The sequence below is a fragment of the Strigops habroptila genome, chromosome 6, assembly GCF_004027225.2.
Source record: "Strigops habroptila isolate Jane chromosome 6, bStrHab1.2.pri, whole genome shotgun sequence".
In the NCBI taxonomy this organism is placed as follows: Eukaryota; Metazoa; Chordata; class Aves; order Psittaciformes; family Psittacidae; genus Strigops; species Strigops habroptila.
In genome coordinates this window covers 53,195,094-53,210,785 of record NC_044282.2, presented here as the reverse complement: position 1 = coordinate 53,210,785, position 15,692 = coordinate 53,195,094, and the positions used below count along the sequence as shown (strand labels likewise).

Here is a 15,692-nt window from a genome sequence, read left to right as displayed (position 1 = left end):
ATTTCAGCCCCTGCAGCTTGAGCTGAGTCTCTGGTTGAGTCATCTCTACCAGGCAGTCGGCTGCTGCCTGCAGAGAGGAGTGGTGGTGTTTCTACCCGTGTCCCCATCCCACTGCCCCAAGTTGCCACACGGACGCTCGTACTCGGAGAGAGCTACCCTGCAAAAAGGCAGCGTTCCTCCTAATCGGACAGGGAGTTTTGCCAGTGCAACAACAGTTGTACAATTATGCTGATAATGGGAAGATTATGCTGATAAACTGACCTCCTGAGATAACCAATAAACCAAACTTAACAAGGAGTTCACAAGCTTAGTATCACCAGTAGAGTGAATCAATACATTATTTACACCTTGCCTGCTATATGGTGGAGGGAAACCCTGCCTCCCTGGTGCACCAGCCCCCCCACCCCTGCGTGACATCGTGCCCCAGGGCAGGAGAAGGCTCTAGACTAAATGCACCCACCATCAGCTGCAGCAGCTACCTTAGGCCCCCATGGCACTTGCACAGCCTTCAGCAGGGGGCAGGTAGTTGTCAACCAGGGGTCAAGCTAGGAAGGAAACCTTCAATGGGCATTTCTGCAGGGATGTGGAGAGGAATGGGGGGCCCCAAACTTGCCAGATACCTACACCAAGCTCAGGGCCAGGCTTTGACCAGTGCAGACACCGGTTTCTTGTGTTCACATGGAAGAAATAGGTATAGCTTGTTCCTTTGCCTAGTATGTGACACATAAAAATTCAGAATTTTATGTTTTAAATACCTGCTTATGCTAAGGGGAATAAAAAGTAGCTGAAATCAACATCTCAGAATACATAGTGCCACTGCTATAGCCATGTCAGTCTAAGCATTGAAATGAAGCATCCTGTCATCCCTAGCTGCTTCCCTGGCACGATGAAGAATTGAGGACATTCTTAGATGAAGAATGTGCTGAGAAGGAACGGCTTTTTATTAAACCCAGTGGTACAGCTGGAAAAGACAGAGAAGCCTTCAGGCACCAAAGCTGCTCTTCCAGCCTGAAATCTTCCCAGCTACATTCAGGCTGAGAACAGTTGCTGTGAATTTCACACAGCAGTGTTAAATCAGTGAGCCCACCCAAGAGAGAGGCCACCAGTGTGGGGGAGCAGAGGCAGGCCGTTAGCAAGGAACGCAGGCATTAGGCACACCTTTGCTAAATTCCTTGCTGCAAGGGAATTACTACGGTTTGCTTCCCTCTTTACTGTTTTACTAGTATATCTGTGCCTTTGTCATGCCAGCATCTTATCCCAGTTAATCCTTAGGAGTGGTTTCAGTGAAATGCAGCAATCCCCATCAATGCAAAGCGTCCTATTGCCATCAGGAGGGACAGCTCATTTCTGTCCCTCGCTGAAGGGTGCCTTGTTTGGGAACACTTTGATAAAGAGCAAACATGGGTGCAACACACGCCTTCCTGCCTATTGCCTCGCCATGGGAAGACAGCTTGGTACAAAGCTGTTTTGACATAAACTCTCTCCCTTTTGGTCTCCTTGGTCCTAGAAATGCCAGCAGCTTTAGTGAGTCCCACACATATACCTGACTGTCAGAGAAAATTAAAATGAATTATGAGTACATTCAGAGTAGCTTGAAATTCGGAGGTTTTTTCAGATGCTTATGAGGGCATGGAATAATAGAATGGTTTGGGTTGGAAAGGACTTTAAAATCATCTAGTTCCAACCCCCCACCATGGGCAGGGACACCTCCCACTAGACCAGGTTGCTCAAAGCCCCATCCTGCCCGACCTTGAACGCTTCCATCCACTTCAATTCACTTCCATTGATGGAACATTCACAACCTCCTTGGGTAGCCTGTTCTAGTGCCTCACTACTCTCATGGTATGGTCAGCTTAAGCCCCAAACATACAGATTATTTTCTTCTCAGAGTTAATATATGTATATATATATCTTCATCTTTCTATCACTGATGTTAAGTTACACTTGCACACTGGGCAGTGATGTTCCTTAATATCTTCCAGGCTGATGAGGCTGAAAATACAAAGTGCCTGGTTACTTCTGTACAAATCTTGAATGCAGAAGGATGGATGTTCATCTTTTTTGATTTTTACACAGATAGTGTGACTACCTCTAGCTACGCAAATACCTTATGAAAAGCCCTGGTCTAAAACTCACTGTTTTCATGGGGGGAGAAAGTCAGCTGTCATTAGGAAGGGTCAGGCTGCTGCCTGCAAAGCAGAACCCAGTTCTGCAGTCCTGGCTTGTTCTGCATCAGAGGGAAGAACCCCACAGAGCAAGGACTATAGGGTCAAACCTCATTGTATAAAACCCACCACCACACAAAACTTAGGAGCAGGAGAATAGGCTCTTCCAGGTCAGAGCCCTGCCATTGCCTCCTGGGGGCCCTTGGTGGCTCCCTGCACTGCCATCACCCTCCCCTTCCTGGGAGCTGGAGGGAAGGGGACATTATCATGCAAATGAGCCCACTTTGGAAAGAGGAAATCCACTTTGTTTCCAAATTCCTATCTCCAGCCCTGCCACATCAAACTTTGAATGAAGAAGAGGATGAATGACCTAAAAGCAACAGAATTAAGCATTTAGCACAAAATCCCACCCACTGGTCCCCTGTACTTGGAAGAAGATTTAGCACACACACAGAACCCACACAGACCAGCAAGCTAGGGGAAAAATGTACACATACATTTAGTATGTCTGTAGGAACCAATCTGATATTTTTCTTGCTCTGCTGCTACACTTCAGTGTAGGTATCACATCAGTGCCTGTGGTTTTAACCCCCACTCTCACACCCCACCTTTTAGCATGAGTTCAATGTTTCAATCATGTAAGAAAAGCAGATATGTCCATACTTATTACATATCAAATGGTACTTGCAGCTGAATTATGCATGGATAACACACTGCTGACACATACAGGCACCTCTTACAGGTACCGCAAAGCCTCTCGCTTCATGGACTCCCTAATGAACTGGAGAGAGGTCTCTTCTTCTGCACAGGGCATGAATGTCTGGCCACAAAACTTCATCTATCTGGCTGCTGCTTATCACAGACTGTGGTTTACCACTGTCACTGGGAGCAAACTTGAAGCATGAACTTGGAAAAATTCCAGGGCACAGGGAAAAGGGGCGAACTGCAACTCATTCTCTTCCTCTTGTGGCATTGGAAAAAACGCCTATCAGGCTACTCAAATCAGGCACTTGAAGACATAGAATCATAGAACCATAGAGTGGGTTGGGTTGGAAGGGACCTTTAAAGATTATCCAACCCAATCCCTGCCATGGGCAGGGACACCTCTCACTAGACCAGGTTGCTCAAAGCCCTGTCCAACCTGGCCATGAACACCGCCAGCCACAGCTTCTGTGGGCAACCTGTTCCAGTGCCTCTCATATAGGTATATACACATATCCTCCAGATCCTAGGTTTGATGATGCTGAGGCTACAACTGTCCTCACAAACTATCTCACTCTAATCTGTTCCCTCTGGGGTTGCTTACCCAGTTGTAGCAAGTTGCTCAGACCCTACTCTTCCTGCTAACTGCCCAGGGCATGGAAACAGACACCTCTCTTTCAGTCATGTAAAACTGGAGGGGGTGAATGCTTCTGGTGGGAATAGATCTGTGGTGGTGTGAGCCAGCCTGGTGGGAGGTGAGCAGGCGGCAGTGTCAGCAAAGCCCATCTCAAAGCCACACAGCTTCACCTCAAGCCCTTCCACATGGTGAGGACATCTGCTGCCAGGCAGTGTAGAGAGGTCCGCTGGAGCTGCCTGTTGCTGTCTGCTGGCAATAAAGGGACCTTGGAGAATTAGCTTAGATGAGATATGTAACTTCAGGACTACTGAAGTGAGCTGAAATCCTTCTCTCCCTTGAACTCCACATGTAAAGGTGTCCACAAGGAGCTCCACAAGATTCCAGAGAGACTCCAGCAACAGATCTAAAGCCTTCTCTAAAAGCTTCCTTGCAGTAGATGCTTATGAGCTTCCTCCACCCCACCATATCTGCTGGCTGCTAACTGTGAGGAAACTCAAATTGCTGACCTGGAGCATCTGTATCTTCATGCACACACATGGTTAGACAGATCTGCAAACACTTTTTCAGAGCTGCAGGGGCAAATGGCTTGTCTAGACATGTCCTTTAAAGTTAGCTCAATGGATTATTAATGTGATTTCTATTTACATCATATTGTTACAGAACCAGCAAAGCCAAAAGAACTGGATTCGCTAGTGCTACAGTCCACTAAAATCTGGAGGACCAAACTGGGCATTTTTTACTTTCTGCAGTCAGGGAATAAAATCTGTAAGTGAATTCCAGTTAGTGACACCGATTCTAGTAAAATACTTGTGGAGCTCCTCAAAGTACTTTTTTTCTCTTACTTCAGGGAATTTGTGTCAACTCTGTATCAAATTGCTAAAAAAGACTTGCAACCTGTGCAACACAGGGTAAGGCAAATTGAGCTAAATTAAGTTATTACTGCAAAACCAGAAAGCCATATAAGAGGACATTGCTTCAAATTCTGCATCTGCTTGCACTCATGCAAGCCCATTGTAGGATTTGGAGTTGCACGAGGTTAAAAAAAACCCTAGCAAAAACATGTATAGAATCATAGGATTGACTAAGTTGGAAAAGACCTTTAAGATCATCAAGTCCAACCATGACCTCACAAACATAGTTTAATTCCAATGTATAGCAAGTGCATTGAAAAACATTTTGCCAAAATTACAAAGGATTTTTACTGACTTCTTTCTCCCACCAAAGATGACTTATCCTTTGTTTGGCACACCCCATGGAGTGTGCTTTCTAAACAGAGAGTCTCTGTTTGATCACAGCAGGACTACTCACAGCTGCTGTTGCTGTCTCTCCAGGAGGAGACAAGGTGGTGCTGACCTTCCCTGCTGCCTTCATTTATGGGCTGCCCAGATGAGACACCCTCATACTGCCAGAGGATCCAACCTTGCCTCAATGTGGGAGTGCACAAGCAGCCCCCTCACTTGGGTGGAGAATGCTGGAGATGAGTGGACCTTTCAGTGAGGCTTTTCCACATCCACAGGATTTGCTGCTAAGGATGAAAATGACAGCAAATTCCCCTGTTGGTACCATGGAGCTCTGGCTCGCACCAGAAGAAATATTTTTTGAAGATGTTGAACTAGTCCTGAACAGAGCAAGGGAAGGTGCAACCTTTCCTCAGCTGAGGACATCTGCGCAGGCATGTGGAGACAGCCAGGGAAGTCTCCGCGTGCCCAGCAGTGTGCATGGGGACAGCGAGATGGGTTGGTTGTTGACTTTCCTTTGATGCTCTAACTTACTCATTGTCATCTCTTCTCCAGTCAGCAGGTTACAGAAGACAGACTGGGACCAGATGAAGACCAGCAAGGGGAGGTCTGCATGGCACCAAACCTCTGCAGGCACGGTGTGGGTCATGGGATGGCCTGCTCAGAGCCCTGCCTGGTCCCAGCGGGGGGCAGACCCTGTGTGTTACACAGCCATGGGGTGCAGTTGGTCAGTGCGACGTCCTCATAGGGCAGCAGTGTGGCCCTGGGGTGTCAGCCTGGCCATGTCAGGGTTGAGTCAAGGCAGGTGGGACGAGCCACACCTCATGTCCCCCTCCACCAAAGCCATTGACGCTAATGAGCAAGCAAGACAGCACAAAGTGAGTGCTGGCTCCAATCCCACCGTCTGACCCGAGGGGCGGACTCCCACATGGTGATCTCACTCTGTCGGCTTACTCACAGCTTCACAAGTAGCAGAGAAAGGTCACGCTCAGTTAAAACTGAAGTGTGTTTTCTTGCAGCTTTTCCCCCTTGGGCCAGATGCTGAAGCCCTGACTTGGGCAAAGGTCCAACTGGAAATAATGAATGTAATTACCTTGTAAGCACCTTTGTGGAAAATACTGGTATAATTATGCAGATGTGATGCTAACCCATTTCCCAGTGTTTAAAATACAAATATTAATGCTTTCTCCTCTGGGGTTTTGAGAAGATTCATTATTGCTGCAGTCTAACAGAATGCCTAAATTTTGCAGCTACTGCAATCAGGTTAAGGAAGAACTTTCCAATGCTGATTTTAATGTCACTGGCTGATATCGAGCACAACAGTGCTACACTGCACAGAACTAGGCTTTTCAGTGCCTTTGCAAGAATGAGGTCTTTAGTGGTGGCCCTTTTAACACCTAAGATTTTAGGACCAAACAGTGATTTTGGGGTTCTCAAATTCAAGATTAGAAACCTACCCTTTGAATATCAGGAGAATTGAAATCCTTGGAAGTGGATACCCAAAACCTGGGACTTATGTACCTTTGAAGAAATCCTGGCTAAATTGTGTAAGTGAAAATGCCACTGTCTTTCATTAGGAATCATAGGAAACAGCGCAATAAACTCACAGCATGGACTGAGCATGTCCTCTAGCATTTGAAGTCTTCAAAATGTAAACCCAGGTAATTCCGCACTATTTCTGATTGACTTCCCAGCTGTCAAACAAGGAGCCCACTATTTCTACACTCAATGAACTATTTCTATAATCTAAAGTCACCATTTCTGTAGTCTGTCAGAAAAGGCCCAGTGCTATCAGTTGGCAGCTGGCAGAGCCCTCTCTGAACGAATGAGCAAAAGCCACTAAATGTGTTCTGCCTGCCTTGGTATTTATTAACATTTCTGAACACGTTAGGTTCAGAAAAATCCCTGGCAGGGCAGTTGGAACCAGATGATGCTTAAGGTCCCTTCCAACTCAAACCATCTTGTGATTCCATGATTCATTCTATGAGAAAAAGAAGAAAAAAAAGGAGACATCAGCACTTTGGGCATGGGTCTTACTGTTTGGTGAGAATCGTGTCATGCATTTTGCACCAGGCCACCACTTCTGCCAGCAGCTGCTGCTGCAGGCAGCAGCCACAGGGGCTGGTGCTCCTGCCTGCGCCTGTCCAGGCAGCTGAGGCTCAGCAGGGAGCACAGGACAGTGAGTGATGGGCAGGTATGATGTTCTGCTGGGGATCCCTGATGTGGAGAGACCTGGACTTTTTACATTGCTACCTGAATTCATGAGGCCAGCAATTAGGAAACCCAGCCAGGCGACTTAGGAGACTGCTGCAGCACAAGCAAAGCCTCCTGCTTCAGATTCAACAGCGAGCAAAGCCCGTCCGCATGTCAGGCTGCAGCAAACAGGGATTCACTCCAAGCAAAGTGCAGTTCACTAATAAAAACTGCTTTCAGTTAAATACTTTGTTTGAAATAAGCCCTATTTCCACTGCTGCTTTTCAGTTTTCCACCTGCTTTGTTGCTACACAAGCCCAGACCTCACCCCAATCACCAACAGACAGCAAGGGCAGGGAGTGACAGAGCACCGGGAGCCTGAGCCCACCAGGCACAGATGCTCCTTGAGCTCAGCAGCGAGGATGGGTTAGTCAGCACCTTGAATGTGGGGCACACTTCCACGTGCCACCTGTACAGAAGAATTAACGGAGCAGCTTCCTCAAAGTAAAATAACCTCCCCAGCCTCTGAAAGCTGCCAGACAAGTATTGCAGCCAGGAGAAAACACAAACAATAGCATTCGCGGACAGGAGCAAACTCTTGTCTCCCTCCACACCGCCCAGGTGTATTGTTGCATGCAGAAGACAGTCTCCATAAATCACACCACTGCTCTCCCAAATGTCAGCATAGAATCTTTTAATATTTTACATAAAAAACTGCATACACAGTTCATAATTTTATGTAAACATCACATACATCTCAGTTTTTGCCATGTCAGTTTATTAAAAACAAACAGTCTCAGTACCACTGTTGAGGAGAGGAAAGTAAACAAACATAAATGGATATATTTGTTCTCTGAACCAGAGAAACACAAAATTATTTTCACTGGGGCTGGCTACCCTGTGAAAATAAGTTTTAAATAAACCTTGATTCTTTAAACTGCCCTTTAGTACTGAAGTCTGACATACTCACTGCATAAGGAGCAGTGCTTTCACCCATTTTTTTCTGAGGGAAAAAGATACAGTGGTTTTATTTTGTCTTGTGTTGAAATCAATTTAAAACAAGACCTAGGTGAGGTTACCAAGTAAGAACATTTCTAATGCTACAGTGTTGTATGCAGATGACAAGTGCATTGAGTGTTTTCTTAAAAAACCAACCAAACAAAAAAAAAACCACCAAAAATCCACCAAGTTGTGCAAAGTAATTTTGAAAATGAACTTTTAAATAAACCCAAATCAATATACTTGCAGAAGACAACATTAAACAAAGGCGCAGGCACCAAGATCATCATATGGCAATGTCATCCTTCCCCCCTGCTCATCCTGCCCCATCCATCAGGATGGAGGATGTCCAGCAAGGAGGACGGAGCAGTTCAGCTTCGCTTCCCAGCCTGGTGGCTTCTGCAGCTGGAGCCAGTTCAAGGCTCGCGTAATCAGCAGGCATCAGTCACTCAGGGCAAGTTCCTTTGCACAACACAAGTCCCAGCTGGGCACCCCCTCCCCACCTCGCTTTCAACAAGCACCCCCTGCACTACCCCAGTTTGCACAAGACAGAAAAGGTAAGATATATACAGGCTTCGCTCGGGATGACCCTTCCCTCCCAGTCTCGGTTTTCAGGGCACCAGCTCCCACAGAAGGTCAGGCTCAGGCTGTGGCATCTGTAGGAGAGGCGAGGATGCTGCAGGCAACCTAGGAGATGCAGCCCCCTTCCCCAGCCTGCCTGGGGGAAGCACATGCAGGCAGGAGGCAGAAGTCCCTTCGAGCATCTCGGCTCCACTGCTCTCCTCTTGCAAAGAGAGGAGGCTGGCTGGAAGCTGGGAGCTGCAGGTGGTGGGCAAAGGGGAAGAGGCGGGTGCAATGTTTGTTCAGTCCAGTCTCAGCAGCTTTTTGTTGCTGAGGGGCTGGTGGTAGGAGAAGGCTTCTCCCCACTTTATTCCCAAGACTCAGGGCATGCAATCCCCCCCTCCCTCTGTCCCCACAGCTGAGCCAGCACAACCCTTTATGGCCAAGGCTAAGGGAGTATGCCCCCTCCTTTAGCCCCCACCCCTATTCATCGCCAGCCCCCTGCAGAGGGGGCAGGCAGATGCCATGTGCGTGCATAACCCAGCTCTCCTCCGCCTGCCAACAGGTGACCCAGGCGCTGTACCCAGCGCTGCGCTCCAGCCGCACCCTATAGGACTTTGCAGCAGTTGATGCAGCCGTTCTGGGTGCCGTAGCGCTTCTGCAAGGCCGCCCGGGTTGCTGTCTCGAAGACCTCCCGGACACCCTCCTTGGTCTTGGCAGAACACTCCAGGTAGTCGTAAGCCTGGATGCGAATGGCCATGGCGCGGCCGTCCTCGGTGCGCACCGGCTCCTGCTTCATGCGGGCCAGCTCGTTGCGCACGTGCTCATCATTGCGCAGGTCCTTCTTGTTGGCCACCAGGATGATGGGGACGTTGGGGCAGAAGTGCTTGACTTCGGGCACCCACTTCTCTGGGATGTTCTCCAGCGAGTCCGGGCTGTCCACAGAGAAGCACATGAGGATCACATCAGTGTCCGGGTAGGAAAGGGGGCGCAGTCGGTCATAGTCCTCCTGGCCAGCCGTGTCCCACAGGGCCAGCTCCACCTGCTTGCCATCCACCTCGATGTCAGCCACGTAGTTCTCAAACACGGTGGGCACGTACACCTCGGGGAACTCGTCCTTGCTGAAGACGATTAGGAGACAGGTCTTGCCACAGGCACCGTCCCCCACCACCACCAGCTTCTTGCGGATGGCAGCCATGGCCAGGCTCGCCAAGCTGGCCTTGCCGTGCAGCAGGACGATGGCAGCGCCCTCCTCCCCGCGGCCGCCGCCTCCCCCTTCCTCTCGCTTCTCACAGGGCACCGTGGCGAGCCGGGCCCGCGCAGGCAGGCGGGCGCGCTCTCCTCTCTCCTCGCACCGGCACCGCGCCTCCCACTCGGAGCTCGGCGGAGCGATACGGCCGCAGACAGGCGCCACCGGTGCCGCCCGGCTTAGCCCCTGCACCTGAGAAGCGCTCCGCGCTGCCACTGCCGCAAGCTGCGCCCGGCGCCGCTATTTAAAGCCGCTCGCGACTTTCTTAATATAGCCGGCCAATGGGAAGGCAGGGAGTGAAGTCATCCCCGGCGGGAGCGCCGCGATTGGTAGAGCGCTGAGAGCGGGAGGCGGGGCGCGAGCGGCGGGGCGGAGGGGCCGCGCCGGGGGGCGGCCGGCGGGGGCCTCCGCGGGCCTCCGCGGGCCTCCGCGGGCCGGGGCTATGGGGGCCGGCGGGTGTGGGGTGGATGGAGCCGGGCTGGTGGCGGTGAAGCGGAGAGGCTGCGTTGGCCGGGCCGTGAGGCGAGCGGCGCCAGTGAGGACCCGGGGTGGCGGTTTGGCGGCAGGGCAGGGCCGGGCCGGTCCCTGCCTGGCCCCGGTGGCGCCCGCAGCAGCCCCGCCGCTCGCGGTGACCAGTCTGATGGGGCTGGGCGAAAACCCGAGTTAGAGAGGGAAAACCGCCGGGTCCCAGCCGCAGCGGTTACAGCCCGAGCAAAGCGGAGCTGAGGCAGGCGGTTAAGTAAAACAAAAGCCTTCGGTGGATATTACTGGGAAAACGCAGAACTCAACCGCTTCCCTTCCTTAAGGAAAAAAACTCGTCATGTTTGAGTGTCTCTCCAAAAGGGAACGGAGGACTTATAAACCAGGAGAAGTAGCAGACTTCAACTGAAATGCCCTGCTGGTCTCAATAGTCACGAGAAAAATGAATGTGGAAAATAGATGCGTGCAAAAGACACGAGTTTCAGATCGCCTGGAGGATGGGGGCCAGTGCCTTAATGCAAACAGATCCTCACGCTGTGTGCGGTAATAGAGCCATGCACTGTGAAGTGTCACACTGTGAAGTCACTGGTAGCAATTCATGTGTCCATGTCGCAGCCATCGCTGTTTAGCTGGGTGTTGTCTCAAGTTTTAACCCTGCAAGCAGGGAAAAGCAACCTCAGCCACGTCCAGTGGCTACTGCCTCACGGGGTTGGATCCAAAGTGTCCTCTTTGGCTGGCCAGCACTGGTATTAGTGAAGGCAACAAAAAGGAGTGATTTGAACAGTATGGTTGTTATTAAAAATCGTATTTAAAAATATCCCCTTGAAGACCAGATGCATGTCTGGTTCTATAAAATTGTCTGACGAGTTCCTTGCAGCAGACTGTGTGTCAATAGGGCAAATGGCTCACTTATGGTTCACTTCATCCTATGCAGCAAAATATAATTCATCTTCCGTGAGATTTTTGTAATTCCCATTTCTCCCTGTCAAAAGAGCACGTCCCTGGATGGTGACGGATGGGTTTTTACCGTACATAGTTTGTATGGCATATTTTATGGGAAGTGAACATAAATTCAAAGTGATGTTTGAGGGAAAAAACCAAACCAAACCAAAACCAAAAACCAGAAATAAACTGTAGTCACAGGGATCAGTGTTCTACAATACCTGTGGCCTTTTAACAGGATAATGGTTTTAATGTAATGGTTTTAAACTGAAAGAGGGTAGATCTAGATAAGAGATTAGGAAAAAATTCTTTCCTTTGAGGGTGGTGAGGCCCTGGCACAGGTTGCCCAGAGAAGCTGTGGCTGCCCCATCCCCGGCAGTGTTCAAGGCCAGGTTGGACGGGGCTTGGAGCAACCTGGTCTAGTGGAAGGTGTCCCTGCTCAGGGGACACCTGGGAGAGTTGGAACTAGACAAACCTCAATGTCCTTTCCCCTAAAACATTCTATGATTCATTCTATGATAAATTTCTGATTTGCATTGTCCTTTTACGGGTTTTTTTTTTGGTGGGTTTTTTTGGGGGGGGGGGGTCGTTTTTTTGGGGTTTTTTTTTTTCTGTTTACAGATTAAATTCTTCATGAAACAGAAAAAAGTTGCCTGAGTGGAAGTCTTCCCCCATGCTGGCATGTCCTTCTGGCAATGGAGCATTGGCAGCTTGTAGCTGTTTTCTCTATAATCACAAGCATGCAGAGCCATTCTGACAGGCAGATAGAGTTAACTCGCTGTATAATATGAGTCTTATAAATCAATCTGCTGCTCTAAGCCTCCTGAAGCTCTCCAGCGATACTGAACTGGTGGTGGATATTTCACGGGGTCCAGTGCCACCTCGCGGCGGCCCCTCACGGCTCCAGGGCTGGGAAGTTTCACCTCTGCGGTGGCAGCAGGAGAAGCTGCAAGTGCTCTACAGATCGTGAAAGGTGCTCCTTAAATAGGCTCTTAAATAGGCTTTTGAATCCGTCCTTATTTGACTTTTGGGTGGCACGGAAACTCATGCCTGGATATTCGGTTTTGTCTTTTCATGAGCAAAACCACTTTCATTAAATAGAAAAAAGAATCATCCGAATGACGAATGATGTTGATATCTCATCAGCGTTGTGCCATGAAAGGCAGGGAAATATGCAGCTTCTTCATTTCAAAGCACACAGCTCTGGTGTTCCCCCCGAGTGCCTCCAGCAATTTTCTGTGTGCCATGGTGCAGAGAAAGCAAACTAAGTGGCCACATTCATACTCTTCAACTCTTTTAGACTTCAAAGCAGGGTGGCCTCATCCAAACTGTCTGCTGGTCCCAACTTCCAAACTATGCTAAGGAAATACTCTACAAAGGTCCAGCTAACCCAAGCCAAACCTATAGCCAGGACTCTTCACATATCTGAACAGTGCAGAAATAGTTCCAGCACTCAGTTATGGTCTGAGCTATAACTGCTCAATTTTCTAGTGAAGTCTTGCTTCCGTCGTCTTCTACGCAGTTATGCTGAAGGCAGAGATGTTTCATCCCTCACCTTGCAAGAAAGATTGCAGCAAAGTCTATGTAATTCCTTAACCTGGGGTTTCAAATGCTTTATGTTTTTTATTTTCTCTTCAGAGGCTCTATGCCAGGAGCCCTAGACCTATGACTCACTTCAGCTGAGATCACCTTCATTTCACTGTCCTAGAGTATGCTCCAGCCATGGACTCTATAGGGAACATCTAAGTCACTGTGGTTATCACACACTTGTACTTAAATGTGTAATATCTGGGATTTGATTGCGTCCTGGGTTTCATACTTCATGTAAATTTGCTACATGCCACCTTTCTCCTGCAGTGGATTTAGCCCGTAAGTATCAGTGCACTATGTAGTACCTGCCTGGAGCTGTCCTAAGTGGAAGTGAGGAGGCCCTTAATTTATATTATATTTTCAGTTATATGTATTTGCTTCTCTTCTCTGGAGCATCCTTTCTTCAGCCCACACATGAAAGCATAAAGTGAGCCAGTTTCAAGAATGGTGGTAATCAGGAGTAGAGTTGTACTTAGGAATCCTGTTCTCTTCCTGCTTGAATCAATGCATCAGGGAAAGTGGAAATCTGAGCAGCATGGCAGTGCTTTGAGTGCAGCAGACAGGCACTGCATCAGTGCTGTAACTGAGCACAGTGGATAATAATCTGTTGCAGTGCTCAGGCTTCCTCCTTGGGGCAGTGCCTGAGAGCAGAGGTGGAAAACCTGGAAAAAAAAATAGCAAAAGGCTATATTGAGGCTCTGGGATGAAGTGGCTCTTTCCTTTCCTTAGGGATTTTTGTACAGGACCGATTCTGTATTCAAGCATGGTCATGGTCTGGAAGGCACCAGGAGTATAGCCAGCTCACATATTTTAGGGCTGAATTTGAACTTCTTGCTGTAATTTTTACATTTTCTGATCAAATATGCATGCTATGCTAAACTATACTTCTTTAAGCAAGCTGAAACTTCATTTCCAGTAATCCTAAATGTGCGCTTTCTAAGCAGAGCATTAGTTCTGCTGCACCACATACATCTGCATGATTGATGAAGAAAGTATAAAGTAGGAGGAATCAGACACCACTTCTTTGCTGTCCTTGCTTGTGCTTGTGGTTTTGAGATTAAAACTCAGCCTTTTATTTTTACTTGATTTAATCCAATTGGCATTTTTTTTGTTGCTGAGAAGACAATTCCAGTCAATTACTGGAGATTGTTTCCAGATTATATTCCCTCCCTGCTCCTTTTGCTAAACAGATTTTCTAAAGGGCATGTCTGTAACTCAGATAATTTGTCTTCAAGCATAAATCTGTACCAAAAGTATGAAAGCTCAGTAGGGAAGGTAATCTTTCTCCTTTTTGTCAATAAGTAGGCAAGTAAGTACATTGCCTGCTGTGGTGTAACATGCTGAGGGAGCTGTATGTGCCAGTAATGGCATACTGAGTCCTGCATGCTGGCTTGTACTGTAACACTGGCATCAAGCACCCTGCAGTCCTCATGCAGGCAAAGCTTCTCGATGAAGTAAGGAAAGCAAGAGCTAGCTAAATATGAGGAGTTTACAGGCTAGTGCAAAAAAGCTCTGAGTAGACGCTCTGAGTAGACAGGCAGAAATTGTAATATCTGTCTCTCGAAGCGAAGAATTTCTGGCATATATAGGAACCAGACCACTTGTGTCATAGTAGGTCCATTGCTTTCCAGTGTCCCTGAAGAAAAACAATTCAACTCTCAGATCAGCAATTTAACTTTCGGATCCCCTTGTGATCAGTGCTCTCAGCAAAGAAGCCAGACTGATCTACCCAAAAACCAGAATGCCAAGGCACAAGAAGAGAAGGTGAAAAAGACCTGTGTATTTTCATACAGAAATTTAGGTTAAGTTCAGTGTCTGTGAAAGCACATTATCCTAAACGAGAAATGCTTTCATGATCCTAGAGGGCTGTATGGGTCCCACTGCCACTGCTCTGCTCTTCCAGGGAATAAGTAGGGCAAGTCAGAAGCTGATGACTAATTTTGTCAAGTTCCTATGGCAAGACTATCAGATTCTTACTCGAATAGGACTCGGGAGTAAAATTAGATCACCACAGAAAACTACAGTGGCCTCAGGTCTCCAGCTGACTTCCGACTAAACAAAAGTTCCTCATCCTTAGGCTAAACTTTTTAGATCTAAAACCCCTCATCTCAATTGAAGAACTCTTCTGTATCTGTGTGAAATAAATGAACTGACGATATAACTATACTAATCAGCAGTTACATATCTGAACCACCAATAATGCCTTTGGAAACAGTTCTCTCTGCAGGGAGACCAAATTAATCTGCCTCTGGTTCCCTTTGTTCTCAGTATTTAGTTGGTTGCAGCCAATTTAGGTAGTTGCAGCCACCTTGAGGTCTTTGTCTACCAGGAAAACTGAGACAGAGAGAGTAGAGATGACTTGTCCAATGCCAAAAAGATAGCAGGGAATGCAGTCTTTATCTCTGGAGCAAAAGATAGTATCCTTAACAGTTCTTTCTCTTTAGGATCTCCAGTTGATAGACTTCATTTCACTACTTTGATGATCAAACACTGCGAAAGGCTGCCCGGAGAGGCTGTGGAGCCTCCATCCTTGGAGATACTCAAAACCCAACTGGACACAGTCCTGAGCAGCCTGCTGTAGCTGATCCTGCTCTGACCAAAGCAGGGTAGACTAGATGATCCCTTCCCACCTCACCCATTCTTTGATTCAGCGATTCATTTCTCTACAATGCCTCAGCAGATCTGGAAAGGGGTGTCTACAGGGTCTACTGTTGTTTTACATTCTAGTACTCTCAGCCCTCCTCCCCCCCCATTTCCCCCACCCATAAATACTTTGGCACGCTTAAAACTGAAATGCTCACTCAGGATGAGTCTTTTGCAATAGGAATGAGGAAATGTCTAAGGTAAACATGCTGTGATTTGTTAACAAATTGTGTAACTTGCACGTTATTGCCAGTAAGGTTTCTTTAAAAAACAATAATGTCATCAGGTTCTCT

General features: G+C 47.9%; 1 protein-coding gene across 1 annotated transcript; it reads right to left on the bottom strand.

The window, feature by feature from the left end:
* Window positions 1-7,612: 7,612 nt before the first annotated feature.
* Window positions 7,613-9,965, bottom strand: RHOB (ras homolog family member B). Its single transcript, XM_030489931.1, has one exon. It carries the CDS (start codon window positions 9,691-9,693, stop codon window positions 9,103-9,105), a length of 591 nt encoding a protein of 196 aa, XP_030345791.1. The 5' UTR covers window positions 9,694-9,965; the 3' UTR covers window positions 7,613-9,102.
* Window positions 9,966-15,692: the final 5,727 nt, after the last annotated feature.